Below are 24,278 nucleotides of genomic sequence, written 5' to 3'. Positions count from 1 at the left end.
CCACTCACCTTCCTGCCTGTCTCATCTCCCCTCTTTTCCCACTCTGTATTTTAGCATCTATAGCCCCAGAAAGAATAATGGAATAATTGCCAGCTCCCTCTTCCCTTCAGTAGCATAAGCCAGAGACTGCCTTCCAAACTAAAACAATTTATGAGTCTAATAGTCTAAAAAGAGGCTTTTGGAGTTGGGTGGCTTTCATTGTTGACACTGAGTTTTTCTATTCTCAGAATTCCAAAGGCCACAGTAGCTCCCTTTGCTGGGGATGATGACTGAAGAAAGCCAAAGTTCTTTCTTTAAATGGTCCTCCTTTGTCAATCAGTCTATAAGTGTCAACTAAGTGCCAGGCAATGGAGAGATAAAAACAAAAATAAAACAATTCCTGCCCTCCAGGAGTGTATATTCTGTCAGAGAAGCTGAGATAATTTTGGTAAAGATCCTCTTAGGGACATGACCCTTTTATAAGGGCTCTTTTATACCTTTACTTCTTCTTTCTTATAGAATCAAAGAATTCAAGGATTTAAGAGGATGTCAGATACTGTATTGTATAGTCCTTCATTTTTAAATGAGGAGTAAGCCCTTAAAGGCCCTTAAAGAAAGCCCCAAACTGTACCATCTCGCAGTGCTCTGGTCCTGTGAGAACAATATAGGAGCTGGCCCTTACCCTTTTCTTTTCTCGCAGGCCATAATTACAGGCATCCCTGGGTCCTAGGCCTATGAGTCTAGGCAGCCTACTCCCCAAACTGGTTTTTTGGGTGGGGAGTCACCCCCATGCAATTAGTGTGAGAGACACAATTTTACTTTCAAACCTTTTAGCTCACTAGCTCCCATTCTCCATTTCCTTGGCATGACTAATGAGACTAACAAACTTCCCCAGAGTTAGGGGGCAGGTATGAATTTTCAGGCTTGTGAGAGGGTCTCTAGCAGTACAAGCACAGCCTGTAAGGCTTCCCAGTAGATTGGAATGGCAGCCAGAAACCTATTCATTTGCTTGCAGTGGACAATACTCCTAGAAATGATACTTAAGATTGATTTTCCATATGTATGAGAGAATTCTAATTTCACTGAATATAGATTAAGACAATTTGTATTATAAGGAAAGGTGTCACACATCCTAAATATTACAATGTACACAAATTCATTTGAGTGTTGCTAGATAAAGCTCTTGAATGGCAGAAGTCAGAACACAAATATTTCTTCCTCAACTTTGACTTCTAGTTTATTTGATTAAACAAGTAGTAAGCATCTAGTTTTTGTGGCCAAAGTAGAAAGACACAAATGTGAGTGAGTGTTAATGATTTTCATGGCAAAATTTATCTGTGTCCTTCCATTTGATTTCCTAACTCTCCTACGTTATCAAAATCTACAAAGAATGAGGTATTTTCTTCTGGGTGCTCTCTAGAGTTGGAGTATTCAATTATTTTGGCTTTGCCTTCCTTCATTCCTCCTAGACTGATATCCATATGACACAGAAGGAAAGTAAATCCATAATTCCACATTCTGTTCCCTGGAAGCCCATCACCTAACTAATTTTGAGTGTCCCATCCAAAGACTCCTTCCTTTGATCATATCCCTCCCTTTTCTCATTGGCCTTCAAGTAGAAATTAAAATCCCTGATAATGAGTTTTAAGACCCTCTAGAACTGCTTTAAAAAAATGTATTTCCATAAGTATCCTGATAATGGATGGTATCTCATGTGAGAGATTCATCATCAGAAAGTTGGCTACCAAATGATGTCTTTTTTTTTTTTTCCCAGCCACAGCAGTTCATGAAATCATCAGTTATTGTAGAGGAAGTAGCCATACCAGTGAAGTCACAGCTTTTTTTTGAGCATTACCATAAATATCAAGAATGAAAGCTACCACTGCTAGGCCTATATACTTCAAGGAGATTAGAGAATAAACAATAAAAGGAAAACAATTTTCCTAATATAATTTGGGCACTTAAAATAATCGAACTTGGCCCCAAAGAAGACAGGAGAAACTGTACCTCCCCACTTTCTCTAAAGAAGTGGCTATAGAACATACTGTCAGTTTTTTGTTGTTTTTTTTAAACCCTCACCTTCCACCTTGGAGTCAATACTGTGTACTGGCTCCAAGGCAGAAGAGTGGTCAGTGCTAGGCAATGGGGGTCAAGTGACTTGCCCAGGATTACACAGCTGGGAAGTATCTGAGGCCAGATTTGAACCCAGGACCTCCTGTCTCTAGGCCTGACTCTCAATCCACTGAGCCACCCAGCTGCCCCCATACTGTCATTTTTGACTGATATATTGGATAATTTTTAAAAACTGCATTTTTTTTCTTTTTACACTCTTTTTATGCTGTTACAAAGGACAGCTTTCTGGGGAGAGATGAAGGAAGGGAGCTACTTATGTAATAGACTATTACTGCACCATAAGAAACAAGGAATAGGAAGAGTTCAGAGAAGCATGGGCAGAATTATATGAATTGATACAAAATATGAAGTAAGCTAAAGCAAGAAGGCAGTATATCCAACAACTATAACAGGAAGAACATTTGCAGGGGTATGGGACTGTGAATATGGAATATTGCCAATAATATCAGATACCGTGTCTTGTTTAGTTTTGCTTAACTAATTCCCTTTTTTTTTTTTTAAATAATGTTACAAGGGATGGTTTTCTCTAGAAAATTGCAAGGAATATATTTAGAAATGAAGATGAAATAAAAACAGAAGATCAACAAAAATAAGATTTTTAAAAACCTCAAAATCATACCACAGAATACCCACAGATAAGGAAGTCCTAAAATGATGAGCTCTAGTGAACATTCATGGGAATTGTTTTTGCACCATAACCATTTGATTCGGCTTCTGTGTCTGCCTATTTTTATACCATGAAGAGCAGTCAGTTTTATGGAATCTGAATCCTGGCCTGAAGCTATTTCAGGGACTCTGGGCCTATGGTACATTCATATAATAATCTGAATTACTTTGTAATGGGTGTAATGAAGAATGTTGAAGTACTTGGTACTCTTTGGTGATAATGGCAATTCCACTTGATATAGATGGGCACTCTTTCCAGATATTAGGCAGTTAAAGCCAGAAGCTTGATTGACAATTAGAAGAGGGAGGACTAGATTTTGATAATCTCTCTATGACAGTCTGAGTTCTCATCAGTCTAAATATCCCAGTTACCTTTTAGTTCAGTTCTTTTCACTTACCAACTCAAAGGATCTTTTTGATTGAAACTCAAATGTGGTACAACCTGAGGTTCTTTACCTAAGTATTAACTCCTCATGAACTTGACCTGAACTTTATTCAAAATCATTTCTTACTACTCTGACTCTTGGCAGTAAACTCTTGGATTTGGGTCTTTGCAGGGAGAGAAGGATTGGCAAAAATATGAGACAGCTCGCAGATTGAAGAAGTGTGTAGACAAAATCCGGAACCAATACCGAGAAGATTGGAAGTCTAAGGAAATGAAAGTCCGACAGAGGGCTGTAGCGTTATACTTCATTGACAAGGTAAGGGTCCTACTGATGTGGAGACCAGTGAATGAATTTTCTTCTTCTTTTTTTTTTTAAACTTACTCCAGGTAAAGGACAGCCATCAAGATTAGGAAATATAGTCTGAGCCAGCTAAGTGGCTCAGTGGATAGAAAGCCAGGTTCTTAGAGACAGGAGGTCCTGGGTTCAAATCTGGACTTAGACACTTCCTAGCTGTGTGACCCTGGGCAAGTCACTTAACTTTCATTGCCTAGCCCTTACTGCTCTTCTGCCTTGGAACCAATACTCAGTATTGATTCTAAGACAGAAAGGTAAGGGTTTTAAAACAAAGAAGTCTCTTGGAGAAGTCGGTACTTATTGTAGTGTCTTCCTGGTGAAAAGCAAAATCATTTTTGTAGTTACCTAATTATTCTCTGCTACTTTATATTATATATTGGATATAGGTATACCCTGCATAAATTAGCCCCAATTAATATTGTTTTGTAAAAATGTCTGCTACTTTATAATCAAGTTGCATCATAAAGTTGTGAAACTCTACTGTAACTGTTCATTTATATAGCATTTTCCCTCCAAAACTAATTGCCTCATAACATCATTTTGCTTAATGCCATGTGTAGAAACAGTTTGCTTTATTGTGGAGGTTGATAAAAGCTACATAGATCAGTTTTGTACACCACTGAATCTATTTATTCTATGAAGAGAGCTAGGGACAGGAAGCAAGAGGTAAGAAATAGGAGATTATATCTATTAATCCTCATACTATATCTTAAAATCTAAATCCTATACTAAAATCTCTAATAAACCCTAATTCTACCTGCCTTTCTTGGCAGGATCTTCTTGCCTGCAAAGCAGGCCGTATTCTGGCCTACTCTGTCCAACATATATTAAATTCCCTAATTATCTTAACTAATTGATGAACTTTAATAAGTCTTTAACTTCTCCAGCCCAATATCTGGAAACAAACTGCCAGAATTAACTGTCAAAATCTCTTCACAGAGAAAACACTGACACAGCCCCTGCTCTCAAGTCAGAGTAGTCTTAACTGCTTTTTCCTCTTTTATAGAGTCTCTTAAAGTGATAGAGAATGAGAGCTATCTACTCTGCCTCTTGAAGAGACAGGAGATTTTTACAGAACTTCTAACCTGTCAGATATTGTCTCCTAAAGAGACAGTGGGAGATTAAGAAATTCCTATTAACAGCTTATAGCAACAAGACTGCACATGATTGTTTTCTCAGAACCCCAGCCTTCTCAAGTTTTAAAATCCAGGATGGAGCAACATCTTATTAACAGCCCTGTTTAAAAAAAAGATTCATTTTGTCCCTTTTTAAAAATAACATAACTAGACAAGTTACATGAGCATGGGGAAATTATAAATCTCTTCAAACTCCATTTTTCTTTTTTCTTTCTTTCCTTCCTTCCTCCCTCCTTCCTTCTCTTCCTTCCTCCCTGCCTTCCTTCTCTTCCTCCCTGCCTCCCTCCCTTCCTGCCTGCCTGCCTTCCTTCCTTCCTTACTAAGGGCTGGACAGTGGGGGCATTAATGACTTGCCCAGGGTAAGAGTTCTTAACCTAGAGTTAGATTTCAGGGGAATCAGTAAATTTTTTTTTTATAACTGTCTTTTAGCATAATTGTTTCCCTTTGTAGCCCTATGTATTTTGTGCTTTAAAAACACAATTCTAAAAAGAGGTCTATAGGTCTCAATAGAGTACTTTAAGACCCCCTGAGGCAATAGTAATTCTATGTTGGAGTACTGGAGGATTCTCAGCTGGGGGTAGTGTGCACAGTGGAGGTATATATGGGAATTCCCAATACTTCCCAAATAAGAGTAAAAGGGCTTCCTATTTGAATATCATTAAATCTGGCCTCCATTTTAAATCATTTTTCACCTGTATTCTCTTTCTGCCAACTCCTCTTCCCCTCCACCCACCCACCCCTCAATTCCCACTGCCAAATCTACAGCTTGCTCTGAGAGCTGGTAATGAGAAGGAAGAAGGGGAGACAGCTGACACCGTGGGCTGCTGTTCCCTCCGAGTGGAGCACATTAACTTACACCCAGAGATGGATGGCCAAGAATATGTGGTTGAGTTTGATTTCCTAGGAAAGGATTCCATCCGATACTACAACAAGGTCCCTGTTGAGAAGAGGGTAAGCAGCTGTGGTTGGTGTTCCCTGACTTCAGAAGGGCTGACCTGAAAGAGATAGAGTACCCCATATTTTGTGTCTTTTAAACTTTTTTGTCCCTGTTTCCTAATTTATGTCCTCCAAGGATAAGGCTATAAACTCTTAGCATTAATATGTAACAGATTGTGTTTCAGAGGCTTTGTTATTGCAGTAATTGTCGTCCAGCACAAAGCTTTCAAATATGAAGCTCAGGGCTTGATAGAGCCCAGCCATTCTTAGATATTTGCTTTTCAGGAAGCTTCTCCCAATTTCCCTCTCAGAGCCTGACCCAAGGTCATTAAAGAAAACCCTTTGAGGGCCCCCACTATCTGACTGTACATCTCAGGAGGTTTTCTGGTATGTCTCAGTGGATGACCCCTCGTGAGCTTGGTTTTGAACTGTTTCAGGTCCGGAAGTAATGAATATCTTGAGTTTTTTCATATACTTTTTACTCATGTTGTTTTCCTTTAGGTTTTTAAGAACCTTCAGCTGTTTATGGAGAACAAACAGCCTGAGGATGATCTTTTTGACAGACTGAATGTAAGTATGCTCAGTGTTGTAAGATCTACTCTCTGGCAGTGCATTCTTTCACAGCAGGTCTTAATGCAGAGCTTGAAATTCTAGACCTGCGTGTTAGTTTATTGACCCAAGTTTCTAGGGTTTTAGGGAGAAAGGAAGAATTTGCTCTTTCAGCTTTAAGACTGCCCAGGAGCCTCTGTGAACCCCTAAATTTCCATTTAGCAGGGGTCACTAACACGCCCTCCTCTGCTAGTGTTTGTCTCATTGGTGCCCATGTGGGAGGGAAGTTGTATTGATGCGGAGGGTCTAGCAACTTGGAAGCAATCAAATGGTATTTCAGGCCAGGATTTCAACTGAAATTCTCAATTCCTCTCCTAGACCAGTATCCTTAATAAACACCTTCAGGATCTCATGGAGGGCTTGACGGCCAAGGTCTTCCGTACATACAATGCCTCTATTACGCTACAGCAGCAGCTAAAGGAGCTCACTGCCCGTAAGTGTTCCCTTTTTTGAGTAGAATGAGTCCTGGGTTGGATAGCAAGCATACTCAGCTCATCAGATACTAAGTGTGCATGTGTGTGCACATGCACGTGTGTGTACTTGCATGTGTGTGTTTTTCTGTGCTGAGAAAAAGCTCAGAGACCAATAGCTCCCATATTAGCTTCCAGCAGCATTCCCTAAAATGCTGACAAGTGTGTTCAGGCATGTCTCTAAAAAAGGCTCTTATTTTTTATGTATGTTATTACAAAGCTCACTCTGGTGAAGACATTCTATTATGATGTCCTTTTGAAAGTGAAGAGCAAGGAGGGTTGTCATGGTTACTAGATGGGGAAGGGAACCCTTTCCCTGAGCTAAATGCAATTTTCCCCTCTTAGTTGTATTTTCTAAAAACTAGCTCCTGAGGGTGTTTGCCAATACTCCAAAGCAATTTGGTAGAGCCAAATTATTGTCAAGTTTTAGTTATTCTCTATAACATGTAGAATGAATGGCTTTGCACTATAAATAGATTCAAGAAGTGTGTGATACGTGCTAAGGTCAGGTGTGTTATCATAATGGGAACTGAGGATAATAGACAGCATGATTTTGGGACCAGGATCTCAACAGCTTTTCAAGTGTCAAGGAGGCTTATAGAGACATGATATTATTGCCTTCAAAAAAGGTTCACTGGGCACAGTCTGGTTTTTCCATTCCACCTGACATTTTCTTTTCAAAGCAAGACAGATTTGGTAGCTTAAATAAAAAATTTTAGTCTCATTATATGTGAGATTCTTCTCATGTTTTTCCTGGACTTTTTCTGGCCCAACTGCAGATTTTCCAGTGATCCTATAAGGAGTTGGGAGACGGATGATGTCAATATGTCAGTATGGGATTAATTGGGTTTCTATTTAGCTGTAATAGCATTGAAGGTATAGGTAGTGTATTATCTGCCATCTAGAGTTCATCCTTTCCCTCCCTCCTCCCCTGCCCCCTCTCACCCATAAAAGACCAACCCAAAATGAACTAGCATGTGAATTTCAGGTTTTTTGTGTAGTGTTTTGATTTCTTATTATCAAGGCTTCATGACCATGACTTTGAGGGTAACATCTCTTAATCTTGAGAATGAAATAAAAAGTATTCAGTTAAGTAGCATAGGAACAGTCTAGGATCTTAAAACCAAGATCTCTGACTTATGATGGTGTTTTTGTTTGGTTGGTTTTTTATAGCGGATGAAAATATCCCAGCAAAGATCCTTTCTTATAACCGTGCCAACAGAGCTGTTGCAATTCTGTGTAACCATCAGAGGGCACCACCAAAAACTTTTGAGAAGTCCATGATGAACCTACAGACCAAGGTAAGTCACTTAAGACATCTTGTCATCATTGACAATAGAGCCATGCTTCATGGGAGCAAGTATTCATGCTTTACAGTACAACTTAGTACATTTTCAATACATGATCAGAAAGTTTCACTGAAATGAAAACTGTTCTAGAAGAAAAAGACATGCTGTCATCTGAATATACTCTAGATGCAAAAATTCTTCTCAGCATGACTAGGAAAGTACAAGACTCTTGCCACTCATTGAAAGGAATTGCATCTTGGACAATTCTTTGTTAGGCACTATAAATTTTCCTTTCCATATGAAGCCATTGGGAGAAGATATTGTTAGTAGTCTCTTAGGGAAGTGGTTCGTCATATTCCTTATAACGTTTGGAAATAAATGGGCATGGAGAAGGAAGAAATGACTTCCTCACTGCTGCCTCCTATACTTCTAGGCAATAGCTCTCAAACCAATAGCTTCAGGGATCACATGGTTGGAGGATGTAGCTTCCCACTCTCTGTGTGGAGCTAGCCTTTCCTAGACCCTCTCTGGGCAAGTGGGCCTTTCTTTGGAAAAGACTTCAAGGGGACATGGATCTCTAGTAGGATATCCACAATCAGTTCTTTGTCTACACCAGAAACGAGACAAGATTACTATTAATAATAAAATTAACCTGGGACACGGGAAGTCCACTTTGAGTACATAGCCCCATTACCTTACTCCTCCTGGCTCTATTACTTACAGAATTCCAGAATATGAGAGTTGGAAGGGACTTCATGGCTGTCCTAGTCCATCCTTTCCTCCAAAGAATTGCCACTAGGATATACCTTAATAAAAGCTACACATCCTATGCTTACAGATCTCTAAGCGGCCTTCTTAACTTTTGGACAACTGACATATTAGGAAGGAAGTGGCTTAGAATATGAATAACCTTGGGTAAATCACATAATTCAATAGAATCTACATTCATTAAGCACTGACTACATGCTGAATACTGGAAATACAAAGACAAAAACAAAACAGTCATTGTCTTCCTTCCAGGAGCTTTTATTCACTTATATTTGCCTGGGGTATATAACAGGTAAACAAATAATAAATGTGAGATCATTTTATGATAGTGGGGGAAGTAACAATGAGATCTATCAGGATATGTTTCACAGAGAAGGTGAGACCTGAGCTAAACCTTAAAAAACTATAAGGATTCTAAGAAGAAAAAATGAAAAAAAGGAAGAGGCAGCCTGGTGAGTCAGTGAATAGAGCACTAGGCCTAGAGACAAGCTTCAGACACATCCTAGCTGTGGGACTTTGGGCAAGTCACTTAACCCCACTTACCCCCAGCCCTTGCTGTTCTTCTGTCTTAGAATCAATACTTAGACAGAAGGTAAGGGATTGTTGTTATTGTTTTATGAATGAGAAAAGGAAAAATTAGACATTAGGGACAGTCTGCAAAAGTGGTGCAGGTGAAAGGTGGAACAGCAAATTCTGGGAATAGTAAGCAGACCAGGCTGACTGGAATGTAGTATATATAGAGAAGGGTGATAGAAATGAAGTCTGGAAGCAAATGTGAGCCAGATTGTAGATGTTTTAAAATGCTATCTAGAGAGATTATACTTTGTCATAAAGGCATTTGAAAACCATGAAAGATTCTTGAGCAAGAGAGTGACCTGGACAGACCTGGGCATGAGTTAAAATCATTCTTAACTGCCTTTGTGAACCTGGAAAGGGTGGTGGTGTCTTCAACACAAATCTCTCTGGGCCTCCATTTCCTGCTCTGTAAGATGAGGGGTTCGGGCTAAGTGGTCTCTAAGGTCCCTACCTGCTCAAAATACTCTCCTTTCCTGTGCTGCATTGCAGGTGTAACATTCAACAAGCAGTTGTTCTCAGTCCTGTTCTTCCTGCTCCCCCATCCCCCAGCCCATTTCAGCTTCTCAAAGTGGGTGATTAGGACCATAGTTTGCTGCATTTATAGCCCCAAGATGATCCCAGCCAGTAGGATGAGGATTTCTTTTGTGTACAGCTTTCAGTTAGCCCAGCTCGGCTTCAGCCAACATATATGTTGGGGCAAAAGCAAAATGTATTTGATGATTCCATTTCAAATGTCCTTCACAATGTGGGGCTCTGTTTCCACTCTTGAGTATTCTGTGTGTGTCTGGAGCAGAGACAATGAGAGGCTTCAGCCAGCTGCCTCCCCAGGCCCTGAGTGATGCCTTGCTCTGCTCTCTGGAGGTTACAGCTGTTTGAAAAATCAGCTGACTATCTAAGGGAACATACATTTTTCATTCCGTGGCGAAGGTGATTTATGTATGTTTGATACTGTTTTTGTGCTGTTCCCTCGGTACTTGGCTTTTACCTTGCCTGTCAGTTTTCTTCTCAAGCCCTTTTGAACCTTGAATCACTTAAATAACTTGGCATGTCCATCAGATTATTACGGGATCATCTGACTTTTGCCTTTGCCCTGACAAAAGGGCATTCTAGCCTTTTGAGAACATCAGTGCTAAGTTCCAGGAGTTATATGAAAGTAGCATCAAGTCACTGATAGAGAGTTGGACAAAGTTATTGAATTGTGGGTTAATTAGACCCAGAAAAGCTGAGGCCAAAGTTTTGCCCTTGACTATTTACCTTCCCCATCCTCTCCCTTTTCTATCTGTTCCCAGCCCCTTTACTGACTGATGCTTTTCCTCCCTCTTTCCCCTGGCCCAGGGTACAAGAGCTTCCCCAGAGGATTGGGGCAGTAATCACACCTCAGCCATGCCTATTTGGTTCTCTTTGCAAAGCACCTCAGCCCAGGAGAGGGAATAGGGTGGGGGGTGAAGAGAGGGGGGTGGTATTGACCTGACCTGAGGATTGAGCAGCAGGAGCTTAGAACTGCATAGTTGTTAGGGGAGAGGCAGGGTGACCCTGGTGCTGCTTTCTCTCTCCATCCCTACACTAGAACTGCTCTCTTCGTCGTGCAGTGATGTGGGTGGGGGTCAAAAACTGAACAAAATGATGAGTGTATGTAGAATAACTTCCTATTTTCTATTTATTACCAATTGCTCTTCTTCTCTATGTCTGAAAGTTCTTGCATTATCAAGATTCTAGAGTCTTGTGTCTTAGTGCTTTGCTTGTTTTGGGGCCAGAAACTTTCTGAGGAATTATTTACCATCTTCCCTGGAAATTTTAGAGAATATACTTGGCTTGGCTCCCTCTCTTAAAACCCTGGGACAGTCTAAGGGTTTGTCTTGTATGATTGGGGCCAACAAGAATACATTATCTAAGCAACTCTTGTTCTTTGTCCCTGAGTTTTTGTGTTTTCTAGTTTAATGGTAAAGAAAAACTCCATCCAGGATGATGATGACGATGATGATGATGAAGAAAATAATGGCTAACATTTTGATATAGTGCTTACTATATGACAGGCATTGTGCAAAGCACTGTAACGTGCTTAATTATTTATTATTAATTATTATCTAATTTGATCCTAACAACAGCCCTGGGAGGCAGATGCTAATAATTATCCTCATTTTACAGATGATGAAACTGAGGCAAACAAGACATTAAGTGTCTTTCTCAGGGTTACATAGGTAGAAGGTGTCTCAGGTCAGATTTCAACTTGGGTCTTCCTGACTCCAGGAATTTCTTGTGTTAAGGTGACTCAAATTCCTGGTCTTCTTCAAGGCTCAGCTCAAGTGCCGCATTCTACATGAGGCCCTTCCTTAGCCCCATGGTTGCTATTGTCTTCCCCCCACCACCACAAATTACCTTGAATTTACAGTTTTTTTAATTAATTATTTTATAGGCATTTTTTTTCTCCCATTGCCCCTCAATCAAGGCACACAAAAAATAAAACATTACAAATCTATATAGCCCAACGAAACAAATTCCCACAATGACCATGTCCCAGAAATGTATGTTTCATTCTGTACTTTAAGTCTTCTGGATTTGTGGTTTATCACTGCATTCATCAAGGTTCAAAAGTCTTTCAGAGTTGTTTTACTGCCTTTCTAGTACTATTCAATTCATTATACATCAGTTCATAGAGGTCTTGCCACTTTCCTCTGAAATTGCTGATTTCATCAGTTCTTCCCATGCCTTGATATGATCCTTTCCCTCATTCTTGAGTTCCTCATTCATTGGGGTGTAGGCATAGTTATATCACTGGGTCAGGACATAATTCCAAACTGCTTCCAGACCAGCTCACACTTCTGTCTTTATTTTGTTTACATCTTGTATATACTTGTGTAGAAAGACATCATAACATGGCAGATGTTCCTGGCCTCAGAGCCAGGAAGCCTTAAATTCAGGATGTACCTCTGACACACACAGGTTTGTGACTGTGAGCAAGTCATTGAACCAGTTAGTGCTCTTGGCAGCCCTCTGAGATAGCAGATGCATTGGTAAAGGACATTTCCTCCTCGGGGAAACACTAGGTCCAGTCCCAAAAAAGGACTGTTTCATTTTGTGTGAATCGCCAGCACCTAGCACTATGTCCAGCACACAGTAGGCACTTAATATGTACTGGTTCTCAGTTGCTTGGTTTTGGTGAGCTCTGACATCTTGCTGAGATACGTGATATAGTTGTTTCCAACCTATTGTTGCCAAGAGCTTTATTTACTTAAAGCCCCTTTTCATCATTCTCCTGTACACTTCAGAAAACAGGTTCTGTTTTCTGATGATCTGTCTAGGGACACAGCAGCCTTATAAAATTTATATATATTTATATATATTTTTATATATATATATCTATATCTATATATATATATTTATATATATAAAATTTATATAAAATCTGTTTTCTGATGATCTGTCTAGGGACACAGCAGCCTTATAAAATTAGGGCCTAAAAGCAAAGGCCCTGGAGTTTCCCAAGTTTCCCTTCCTCCTATGAGTCACCAGGGACCTTTCCTCTTGTACAAGCTTTGTCTAACCCGAATCCCTGCTACTCTGTTTTTTTTTTTTCTGACCCAGATTGATGCCAAGAAGGACCAGCTAGCTGATGCTCGAAGAGATCTGAAAAGTGCCAAAGCTGAGGCCAAGGTCCGAAAGGATGTCAAGACTAAAAAGTACGTACTGACCTGGAGATCTCATGCAGGGAAAGGAGCTTATAGCAGTGGGCCAGAGGCACAAGGGAAAATGGGAGTTTCTGCTTTCTAAGAGCCCATCCTTAGCTTCCTTTGGTGTCTAAGATGTTAAGCTGTTTATGCTGAGTGACTGAACTGTGAACAAACTGACATTATGACATTGTGTGTTAGACAACTCTGAGACCTGCTTCTGGGTGATGTTTCTGTCCCTATTCTTATAGAGTGGTAGAGACAAAGAAGAAGGCTGTACAGAGGCTGGAGGAGCAGTTGATGAAACTGGAGGTTCAGGCCACAGACAGAGAGGAGAACAAACAGATTGCCTTGGGAACCTCCAAGCTCAACTATTTAGATCCTCGGATCTCAGTAGCTTGGTAAGCACCTACCCTCTGCCCTCTCTGTGGAGAAAATGGGCTCCTTTTGAAAAAGATACTGACTGGTACACAGACTCCTAGAGTAAAGAAGCTTCCTCCTTGCTTCTTCACATTTCCTCCCCTCCTAAGAGATGGTAGCAATGGCCCTCTTAAAACTCTGGAACCCACGAGGCAGCTGGGTGGCTCAGTGGTTTGAGAGCCAGGCCTAGAGATGGGAAGTTCTAGGTTCAAATCTGGTTTCAGAAACTTCCTAGCTGGGTGACCCCAAGCAAGTCAATTAACACCCATTGCCAAGCCTTTTGCCTTGGAACCAATGCACAGTATTTGACTCTACGAAGGAAGGTAATAGTTTTTCAAAAACAAAAGCAAACTGACACAGCTTTTTAAGAAGAGGCTTAGAGAGGCCTTGCTTTTTCTGTAGGCTTGCCTGTCATTAGTTCCCCTTCAACTCAAAGGAATAGGTTGGCCAGCGACAACCAGTCTTTTTTATTAGTTACTACTTTTGAAATGGATTTTTATTTTAAAATTTCCTGGAAAGACATTTAGGTTTGAAGGACTGAAAGGAAAACTCTGGTATTTAAGAGACTTTTTGTTTTCTAACAAGTCATGTAAGTTTGTTTTTTTATGCAACATAATTTTTTTTTTTACAGTTGTGAAACCTAAAATAGTTGATTTGTCCACTTTGTTTTTTTAGATCAGACCTGGAATTTCATAGGTATAGGAAACCGCTGAAAACAAAATTCCCTGTACTAATGTAGACCAGCACTTGCTCTGTAACTAGAGTTGCCAAGGTCACATAGAGATTGATTAAGGTGCCCAGAGTTCCTGCATGTATAATATGTAAAATTACAGCACATATTATAAGCATCTCTTGAACCCAAAACAGTGGCCCATGAGGTTCTCCATTTCATCCATTTCTAAAATCATCAATAAAAATAATAACACTATCTAGTATTTTAAAAAATATTTTTTCATTATGACCATTTGAGGGGAAATTACTAGGGAAATGAAAAGAAGAAACAGAATCGGAAACTTGGAAACATACGCAAACGCTTCCATTTCAAAGTTAATCTAAAGGTCTTCTCCTAGCATGTTGCATTTTTGCACCTTAGAGCATGGATGGGACTTACTAGGCTTGGTGGAGCCAAAATAGCCCTAAAACAACACCCATTTAAAAAATATATTTTAGACTTTGGAATAAAAACTTTTTTTAAAAATTTATTTATTGAGTCAATTTAGAACATTATTCCTTGGTTACAAGAATCATATTATTTCCCTCCCTCCCCTCCTCCCACCCTTCCCATTGTTGAAGTGTAATTTTACTAGGTATTACATGTGTCCTTGATCAAACCTATTTCCATGTTGTTGGTATTTGCATTAGGATGTTCATTTAGAGACTACATCCCCAGCTATGTCCCCTTGACCCATTTAATCAAGCAATTGTTTTTCTTCTGTGTTTCTACTCCCACAGTTTTTCCTCTGAATGTGGATAGTGGTTTTTCTCATAGATCCTCAGGATCACTGCATTGCCACTAATGGAGAAGTCCATTACATTCGATTGTACCACAGTGTATCAGTCTCTGTGTACAATGTTCTCCTGGTTCTGCTCCTCTCACTCTGCATCAATTCCTGGAGGTTGTTTCAGTTCCCATGGAATTCCTCCAGTTCATTATTCCTTTGAGCACAATAGTATGGAATAAAAACTCTTAAAGAACTTTTAGATTCTAATGGAACCTTCATTTGAAATGGGTACCAAATTTGGGTTTGTGTCTTCTCCTTCCTAGGGATCATTTTACTTACCAATAAACAGCTAACATTTGTCTCCTTTTTGTTTCTAGGTGTAAGAAGTGGGGGATCCCCATCGAGAAAATCTATAACAAAACCCAGCGGGAGAAGTTTGCCTGGGCCATTGACATGGCTGATAAAGACTATGAATTTTAGCTGTTTTTACAGGGTGTGGTTTTATGGGAAGGAGACGGGTTTGAGGAATATTAAGAAACTGTGAGCCTTACTTGCCCTTGTACTTAGAGAAGGGAAGAGAGGAACACCAAGTGGGCAAGGAAGTGTTAACAAGCCAACATCTTTGAGAAGAGAAAAACCTGGAAATATTCAAACAGAGAGCTGAGCCAGTTGTCCTATGGACAACTTATTTAAAAATATTTCAATTATCAAAATTCTAGCTGTATGATTTTTTTTTCAGTTTTTTGTTTTGTTTTTGTTTTGTTTTGTTTTTTAAGAGGGCGAGTGGATGGGAATTTGTCAACCTTCCGCCAGACAAATTCGCTATTTCACTGAAGAGTTTGGGTTCTTTAGCTACTGTATACGAAGTCCGATTATATTGGTGCGTTTTTACAGTTAGGGTTTTGCAATAACTTCTATATTTTAATAGAAAATGAACTCCTAACCCTCCCCTGCCCTTCCTGTTCCTCTTCTCCCATTTCAGGAATTTAAAATTAAGTAAAACAGAAACCCAGCGCACCTGTTAGAGCTGTCATTATCGTCATGGGAATCAATTTTCATTTAGCTTGAAGCAGTTGTGACATCGGCAGTGTTTCAGTTCAGACATCTGTTCACAGCAAAGCATGATGGGAAGATGCTTCCTGACTTGAGTGTTCCTTTTTAAATGTGAATTTCTATTTCTTTTAATTATTTTAAAATATTTAAACCTTTTCTTGATCTTAAAGATCGTGTAGATTGGGGTTGGGAGGGATGAGGGATGAGTGAGTTTGAGAATAATGAAATAATCAGTGACTGAAACCATTTTCCCATCATTCTTTGTTCTGAGCATGTTCTGTACACTTCTAAAATACCCACCTCTTTTTTTTTTCTTTTAAAACCCCAATGTTTTTACTTGAAAGAGTCTATTGTGTAAAAAGTTCCACAGGTCAATAAATTTCGAGGAAAATGAGTATTTGGTCCCAAAAGGAAAAAAATAATCAAGATTTTAGGGCTTTTATTTTTTCTTTTGTAATTGTGTAAAAAATTAAAAAAAAAAACATAAAAAGCAGAATTTTAATGTGAAGACTTTTTTTTGCTATAATCATTAGTTTTAGAGGCATTGTTAGCTTAGAGTGTGTGCAAAGACCATTTCCCACATCTTTCCTCAAGTATCTTCTATTTTTATCATGAATTCCCTTTTAATCAACTGTAGGTTATTTAAAATAAATTCCTACAACTTAACGGAATCTTGGCTTCTGTGTCTTCCTTGGTCAGCAACATTGTGTGAAGGGGGCCTGGGTATGGTGGGACCTCACCACTCTTCACTGGTATGAATCAAGGGCAAAGTAAAATTTCTGTTATGTCTTGTCCTATTTGTTCTCTCCACAATAAAATTATCATGTTTGGCTGTATATGCAAAACCATCAGTTTTGTTTTTTCCGGTTAGTATGGTTGGGCCGCACTGATCTGTACACACACTTTAGCCCAGTATTTTGGGGCCATGCGGGAGATAGGTCCTGGATAACACAGGTGCTGCCTGCGAGCACAGGGTATGAGCCATGAGCTGAAGTGGAGGCCAGGGAGGTTCTGTGGTGACGCCTGTGGGATATTGGGGTTAGGTCCATCTGTATGTAACTCAGGAATAAAAGGAAAGCTGATAAGGAAACAAACATTGGCCCTTGGCCTTTTAAGGTCTGTGTTCTGATCATCCCACTGGCTGATGAAACTGGGCTTTGTCAGGATCTAGACAGAATTTATAGTTCTGATTTCATCCCTTTTGGAAATGCAGTTCATGGAGCAGCAGGGTAGCTAAGTAGATTGAGCCAGGTCTAGAGATGGGGAGGTCCTGGCTCAGACGCTTCCTAACCGTGGCCCAGGGCAAGTCACTTGACCTCCATTGCCTTGGAACTAATACATAGCTTTAATTCTGAGGCGAAAGGTAAATGTTTAAAAAACAAAAGAAATGCAAACCATGAGTTGTGCTTTCCCACTGGTAAAGCATCTGTCCAGATATTACTTGTGCTGTGCTTAAAGGTTCCCCAAGATTATAACTAAGAAATTATTGGTGGTTATTGTGGGTAGCCATAGGAGGGTTGCTTTATAAATTCCTAAAGGACTAGGGAGGAAGTGCTAGCCAGATTTAGACCAATAGGGAAAAGGGACAGGTTATAGGGAAGACAGGCTGAAAAGCAGAACTCTGAAAAGAAAGACTATCCTGGCAGTTTCCCAGGTTTGGAATGGGTTGGTGCAAGATCGAGTGAGATCCTTATAAACAGATTTTCCAGCAAGGTTAGATAACTATTTACCACCAGGGTCCTAGAAGGGCTTAATGCCTTAGTGAGGAGCTGAATTAGAGGCCTCCAGGGGTTCCTTCCTCCCAGACCCATTCTGAATATCTCCCACACCAGGCCTTGTGGCTGGGCAAGCACCATGCAGTGGCCCAGGCCCAGGAAGGCTTCACGGAGCACGTGGCCATTCCAGGAAGGGGCAATATCTACCTCCTCTGATCTTGGGGCCACCCACTCGGCTGCAGGAGCCACTGCTTCCTCTCCTTGGGTAATCTCTCCCCAGCTAGAGGGCGAGTTCCCTCTGGGCAAAGGCCCCAAGCATCCTCCCAAAAGGCGCCTTGATAGTTAGACACGTGATGTGGAAAGCATTAGGACACAAGAACAGAATCACTCGGCCAAAGTTCAGGCGGTCCCGGGCTTCCCTCCCCACCTCCATCATGGCTTTTTGCTGACGACTAGGATGGGCCACCTTCAGGAAGCCCTCTCTGCTTTCCGCCCGCCTAGGGAGCCATGACTTCCTTTGGTCAGGTTACCTCGCTCACACACACTCTCCTCGGCATCTGGAGGGGGCCAACCCGGAGGAATGGGGGTCTGTCCGGGGTACTAATTCTACTTACCTCCAGCCCCGGCCATTTCCTTTCAGGGCAGCACACGCCTTCTCGCGTAGTTTCATTCTTTCCATTCTGCAGGGTCTGTGCTGCGCCGGCGCAGTAAATCCTTGCTTCCAGGATGGGTTAAAGGCATTCTTTTTTTCTTTTCATTTTTTTTCCCCAAAAATGGAGGAGATAAGTGTGGAATCTGGCTTCGAGTTCCCCCTTGTAGAGGCGTGGGTAGAACACCTCTTAGAAACTCTACCGTGTCTTTAGCTGTGAAATGTAGAGAATACCACTACCGACCCCTATCTGGCAAAAGGGTTGAGAGGAAAGCTTTAAAAGTGAGCCAGCATGGGGGCAGCTGGGTGGCTCAGTGGATGGAGAGCCAGACACAGAGCTGGGAAGTTCTGGATTCAAAAGTGAACTCAGATACTCCCCAGCTGTGTGACCCTGAGCAAGTCACATAAGCCCCATTGCCTAGCTCATCAATGCCCAGTATTGATTCTAAGACAAGGTAAGAGTTAAAAAAAAAAAAAGCCCACCAGTTATATGCTAGGCACAATACTTGGTGCTGAGGATATTTGTGGATATATGCATGCACACACATATATGTACACATATGTAGGTGTGTGTACATATACCTCAAGGAGCTGACATTTTATTGAGAGAAATAATACACACATATTGTTCAAATTGAGACCTAGAAGAGATCTCAATGCCACCCGGTCCAAGCCCTTCATTCTACAGTACTAGGTGGCACAGTGAATAGAGTGCTGGCCCTGGAATCAGGAAGACCCCAGTTCAAATTCAGCCACAAACACTTACTAGCTGTGTACCTGGTCAGTTCACTTAACCATTGTCTGCCTCTATTTTCTCATCTGCAAAACGGGGATATAATAAAATCTGCCTTTCAGGTTTTTTGTGAGGATAAAAATGAGATATATTAGTAGTACACTTTGCACAGATTTTAAAATACTACACAAATATTATTACTATCATCATTATTATTACAAAGAATAAAACTGAGACCCAAGGTGTTAAGTGACTTGCCCAAGGTCACACAGGTAGTAATATTCAGAGGTAGAATTTTAAATCCCAAGTCAAAACTATTTCTAGCATACTACATTGCTTCCTCTAGAGGCATCTAAATACAAGGAAATTTGTGGGGGTTGGAGGGTAACACCAAAAGCCTGGAAGAAAGTATCAGGAAAAGTTTCATGTAGGAGGTGGCAATTGAGTTGTTTTTTGTGTGTTTTTTTTTAATAACAAATTTCCACAAAAGTTTTCCAAAGTTATGTGATCCATATTGTCTCCCTCCCTCTCCTTCCCTCATCCCAGAGTTGACAAGCAATTTAATCTGAGTTGTATTATGCAAAATATACATATTATTCATTTCTGTAAGTGAATAATCATTGGCAATTGCCTTTGGTTGTTGTTGTTGTTTTTGTTTTTAACTCTTTCCTTCCACCTTAGAATCAGTACTGTGTATTGGTTCTAAGGCAGAAGAGTGGTAAGGGCTAGGCTAAATGGGGGTTAAGTGATTTGCCCAGGGTCACATAGCTGGGAGGTATCTGATACCAGATTTGAACCTATGACCTCCTGTCTCTGGACTCCAATCCACAGAACCACCTAGCTGGCCCCCTGGCAACTGAGTTTTAAAGGATGCTATAAGACCCATGATGGCAAACCTATGACACACATGTCAGCACTGACACGCATAGCCATTTTAGATGACCCACGGCCACATGCAGGCTCAGTGTGCCTCAGGGGTGGGGACCCACCCAGGGTGGCCATGGCCGGGCCTAGCCCTGGGGAGAGAACTGCTCCACATGCTGGCCAATGGGGCAGGAGGCAAGCTCGGTGAGGTGTGGGGCTCCCACAGGGGCTGAGAGGAGGAGCACATGCCCAGAAGGAGCCCATGACAGCAGGCATGCTGGTGAATGGCAGCTGCTGCTCTAGCAGCACCCCCAGGCCAGCCGGCTGGGGAGGGGAGGGGCTGGGACTGTGTAAGACTGAGCTGGGCTCCAGCCCATCAGGAGTGCTTGGAACAGATTACCAGACACTTTTAGCACCCTGAAAAATATTGCAATGGCTTTACTCATAATTTTTCCCTCTATGTACTCTTGTGAGACCTTATTCTCAGCATTAAATAATACCAAAACCAACAAAAGAAACAGATTGACAGATGAAGTTAGTAGCACTTGCTTGAGCTTGAAGTGTACAAAATACCAACCTTCAATTGAAGATTTAGCCAATGAAATTCAGCAACAAAAAAGTCACTAATAGCCAGGGTAAAGAATCACACACACACACACACACACACACACACACACACTTATCTTAGTTCATGGCACCCCATATGAGTTAAATATCAAGACCAACAAAAGAAACCAACTGACAGATGAACAAAGAAGTCACTAAGCAGGTAAGTTAAATAATTAGTTTTTGGTTTATTAAATACAGTTATATATTATAATTGTACATTTTTGTTATTTAAACTATAAATATTGTGAAATTATGTTTTTTTCTTGAAGTGACATACCACCCAAGTTATGCCCTGTTTTTTGGAGAATTTTGACACACCAAGCTCAAAAAGTTGCCCATCACTGCTATAGACTCCGAGAAATTGAGGTAAGGAAAGACAGCACATTCCAGGGATGGGAGATTTGGAAGAGAATTCAGCAAAGGAAAGAGCAGCCAAATAGTACGAGAACCAACAGTAAGTAGCATCACCAAAAACAAGAGAGAAGAGACAGGAAGACAGACTAGGCACAATATTAAAGACTGCAGAGAAGTCAAGAAGGATGAAGACAGAAAAAAAGCCATTGCTCTTGGCCATTAAGAGATCATTGGTCACTTTGGAGAGGGCAGCTTCATGGTCATTAGGAAGCAAGCATGGATATCACATGATGAGAGCATCACATTAGGACAATAACTTTGATAGTAGAACTGTAGGTTCGTCAGATCAATGAAAATGTGGAGGTGGAGGTGGAGGTATTGAGTCTAAACAGGAGTCTCCTCCAGTCAATCAGGCTAGAAGTGGGGAGAACCTTAATCAAGGTGGTGGTCATGCAAATATAAAAGAGGAAGATGAAAGTAGGATATTTTAGAGGTAGAATACACAGAATTTGTCAGCTAATCAAATAGTTTGTGGGACAAAGAGGGAGATTCATGTAGGGGATAGGTGCCGTCAGGAATCAGAAATGGAAGTAAGAAGGGAAGAACTGGCAGTACCAGATCTCGGACTATTCTACAAAGCAACAATTAAAACAATTTGGTAGTCATTAAAAGAGGCTGTTCCAGATACCATTGAAAGATGGCAGCTTAGCAAGCAGTTCAGACCTCATGGAAGACCCTTCCTTACCGATACAGACTGAATGCTCCAAGGGCACCGAAATCCAAGCTGAACAACAGGACAGAAGCGGGAAACCCTCCTTCTGGACTCAAATCAAAAGGTACCCCCCCCCAAAAGCCGGAATCCGAGAATACCCAGGGCTAAGGGGAAGGCAGAGGGTAGGTCCCAGGACCCCACCCCCACAGCCCAGAGGGCTGAGCCCCCAGCAGCAGTGGGAACCTCTGAGCAGGCAAAGGTGCTAGTTTGGAGGGTCTACCTTGTGAGCAGCGGGGCGCTGGGCTCGGAGCATCCAGCTTGGACAGCGGGGAGGAAGCCAGGGAGAGACAAGGCCATGGCTGGGTCTCTCCGGGCTCCAGCCTCACCTTTGCCTCGGGGCACAGCCAGATCAATCCAGTTGAACCTAATCCCATCAGAACTCCTCAGAGTTTAGGGAGGCAGGCAAAGGCACTTGCGGACAGCTGAGAAGCAGCTGGAGAGAAGCAGCTGGAGACAACTCGAGAGAGCCTGGGCGGCCCAGTCTTCCAGGAGTCTTCAGAGCCTCAGAGCTTCATACCACATACAGCCCAACCCACTTGAACTCAATCCAATCAAAAGCCTCCAGAGGACAGGGAAGCTAACATTCCTCCCCTAGAGACTGTACCAAGAGATCTGACAAAGCTCCAAGAGGGGAGACTGACAGCCCCAAAACCAAAACAAAATGAGAGGAGCAAGAGCACAGCCAAATACGGGTTGCAGAGAAGGGGTAAACTTGAGCAAACAACAGAAAAAGAAGAAAGAAATTACAATAGACAGCTTCTGCACAGGTAATGAGCAAAGAGCAAATGAAACAGAGGGGGAGGGATCAGCAAAGGAAAAATCAGAAATCCCAGTGAATTACAGGCTTTGGAAGAACTCAAAATGCAATTCAAAACACAATTAAGAAAGGCTGAAGACAATTGGGAAAAGAACTTAAAAACTAAGATAAGTCATCTAGAAACAGAAAATAGTGTCTTGAAAGCCAAAATCAACCAGCTGGAAAATGAGGCAAAGAAGATGAAAGATGAGGCAAAGCAGATGAAAGATGAAGTGAAGAAGATGAAAGATGACCTCCAAAGAAAATCCGACCAAAAGGAAAAGGACGACCAAAAAACTAAGGATGAAATCCAGTCTTTAAGAACCAGAATACAACAATTAGAATCCAGCGACCTCATAAGGCAGCAGGACTCTATAAAATAAAACAAAAGAGGCTGTTCCGGCCAGCTGGGTGGCTCAGTGGATTGAGAGCCAGGCCTAGAGATGGACTGTCCAGCGTTCAAATCTAGCCTCAGACACTTCCTAACTGGGTGACCCTAGGCAAGTCACTTAACCCTGTTTGCCTCCATTTCCTCATCTGTAAAATGAGCTGGAGAAGGAAATGGCCAACCACTCCAGTATTTTTGCCAAGAAAACCCCAAAATGGGGTCGCAAAGAGTTGGACTTGACTGAACAGTAACTGAACAACAAAACTAACAATTGGGGAATCAGAAAAATCCCCCTGTAGGCTCCTTGAGGGCAGAGTACTGTTTTTACTTTGTATTTTAACCCCAACATCTAGTATAGTGTCTTCTAGAACAGTCGGTACTTTAAAAATGCCTGAGTTGAACTAAACTGAACAGAAATGAATTGAATTACAGTTTAATTAGCAAATTATAATGCTTTTAAGGCTCAAGCTAGGAAACCAAACTCCAACTGAGTCTCCCCACTTCTCTTAGGGGTCCAGGTTCTCCTTTACTAACATTTAATTTGTTTCCCTATAACTAAAAATAATCTTTCCTTACAGTCCTTTTAACCACTTAACACATTTAAGTCTCTATTCTTGTTATCAGTGTACATCAGATTTCTTCCAGGTAGTTCCTTTATTTCTCTCAGCATCTCTCCTTGAGCCCAGCATAGCACACTGCCTAGGCTCTGGGGTTTGAGGACTTGGGTTCAAGTTTTCTGATGCTTATTTACTACCTTTGTGACTGTGCACAAGTTACTTCACCCCCTGGGCATCATCTGTAAAAGGAAGAGGTTGGACTATTAGATGGCCTCTGAAGTCCCTTCTGATCCTAGAACTCTGAGCCTATGAAGTGGTTATGAAATAGTTGATGAATGAATGGGTATTTAGTAGTTGGTAAAATTCTCACCCCATAGTATTTCCTGTACTGATAGGGAACCTGAAAGATGGTTACAGAGGTAAGGATGGTTCTTGCTGAAGTCGTCTTTCCTTCTTCCCTTCCCTTCTCCCTCCCTTCCTTCCCTCTTTCTTTCATTCCTGCAAGAGGATGGGGGAGAGCTTCCTGTAGAAGATGAGATTTTAATGGAGACAGATAACCATGTAACATATGTTGTGTATCAGTAAGAATAAGAAATTCCTTCAAGATTGGAGAAATCTAATGATGTGTAAGAGGAATTCTTTGATTCTGAGAAACACAGGAAGATGTATTTGAATTGATATAAAGTGAAATCAGAGTCAAAGAGTCACTATACACAATGATGGCAATAGAATTATTGAAAAGATGACTAGAGGGGCAGCTGAGTGGCTCAATGGATTGAGAGCCAGGCCTAGAGATAGGAGGTCCTGGATTCAAATCTGACCTCAGACACTTCCTAGCTGTGTGACCCTGGGCAAGTCACTTAACCCCCATTGCCTAGCCCATACCATTCTTCTGCCTTGGAACTAATATACACAGTATTGATTCCAAGAGAGAAGGTGAGGGTTTAAAAAAAAAAAGA

The 24,278-nt window shown here is 41.2% G+C and overlaps 1 protein-coding gene across 2 annotated transcripts in view; it reads left to right on the top strand.

Moving 5' to 3' along the window:
- Positions 1 to 16,553, top strand: part of TOP1 (DNA topoisomerase I) — a 129,640-nt gene extending 113,087 nt beyond the window's left edge. For both annotated transcript variants that reach the window (XM_007474340.3, XM_007474338.3), the window contains 8 exons: positions 3,336 to 3,479; positions 5,420 to 5,605; positions 6,092 to 6,160; positions 6,518 to 6,632; positions 7,843 to 7,970; positions 12,885 to 12,979; positions 13,219 to 13,368; positions 15,207 to 16,553. In XM_007474340.3, the coding sequence (XP_007474402.1) occupies positions 3,336 to 3,479; positions 5,420 to 5,605; positions 6,092 to 6,160; positions 6,518 to 6,632; positions 7,843 to 7,970; positions 12,885 to 12,979; positions 13,219 to 13,368; positions 15,207 to 15,309 (990 nt within the window). In that variant the 3' untranslated portion in view covers positions 15,310 to 16,553. The remainder of the gene's footprint in view (positions 1 to 3,335; positions 3,480 to 5,419; positions 5,606 to 6,091; positions 6,161 to 6,517; positions 6,633 to 7,842; positions 7,971 to 12,884; positions 12,980 to 13,218; positions 13,369 to 15,206) is intronic.
- Positions 16,554 to 24,278: the final 7,725 nt, after the last annotated feature.

This window comes from Monodelphis domestica, chromosome 1 (genome assembly GCF_027887165.1).
Source record: "Monodelphis domestica isolate mMonDom1 chromosome 1, mMonDom1.pri, whole genome shotgun sequence".
Taxonomy (NCBI): domain Eukaryota; kingdom Metazoa; phylum Chordata; class Mammalia; order Didelphimorphia; family Didelphidae; genus Monodelphis; species Monodelphis domestica.
Note: the sequence above shows the minus strand (reverse complement) of the source record. Positions and strands in the feature narration are given on the sequence as shown.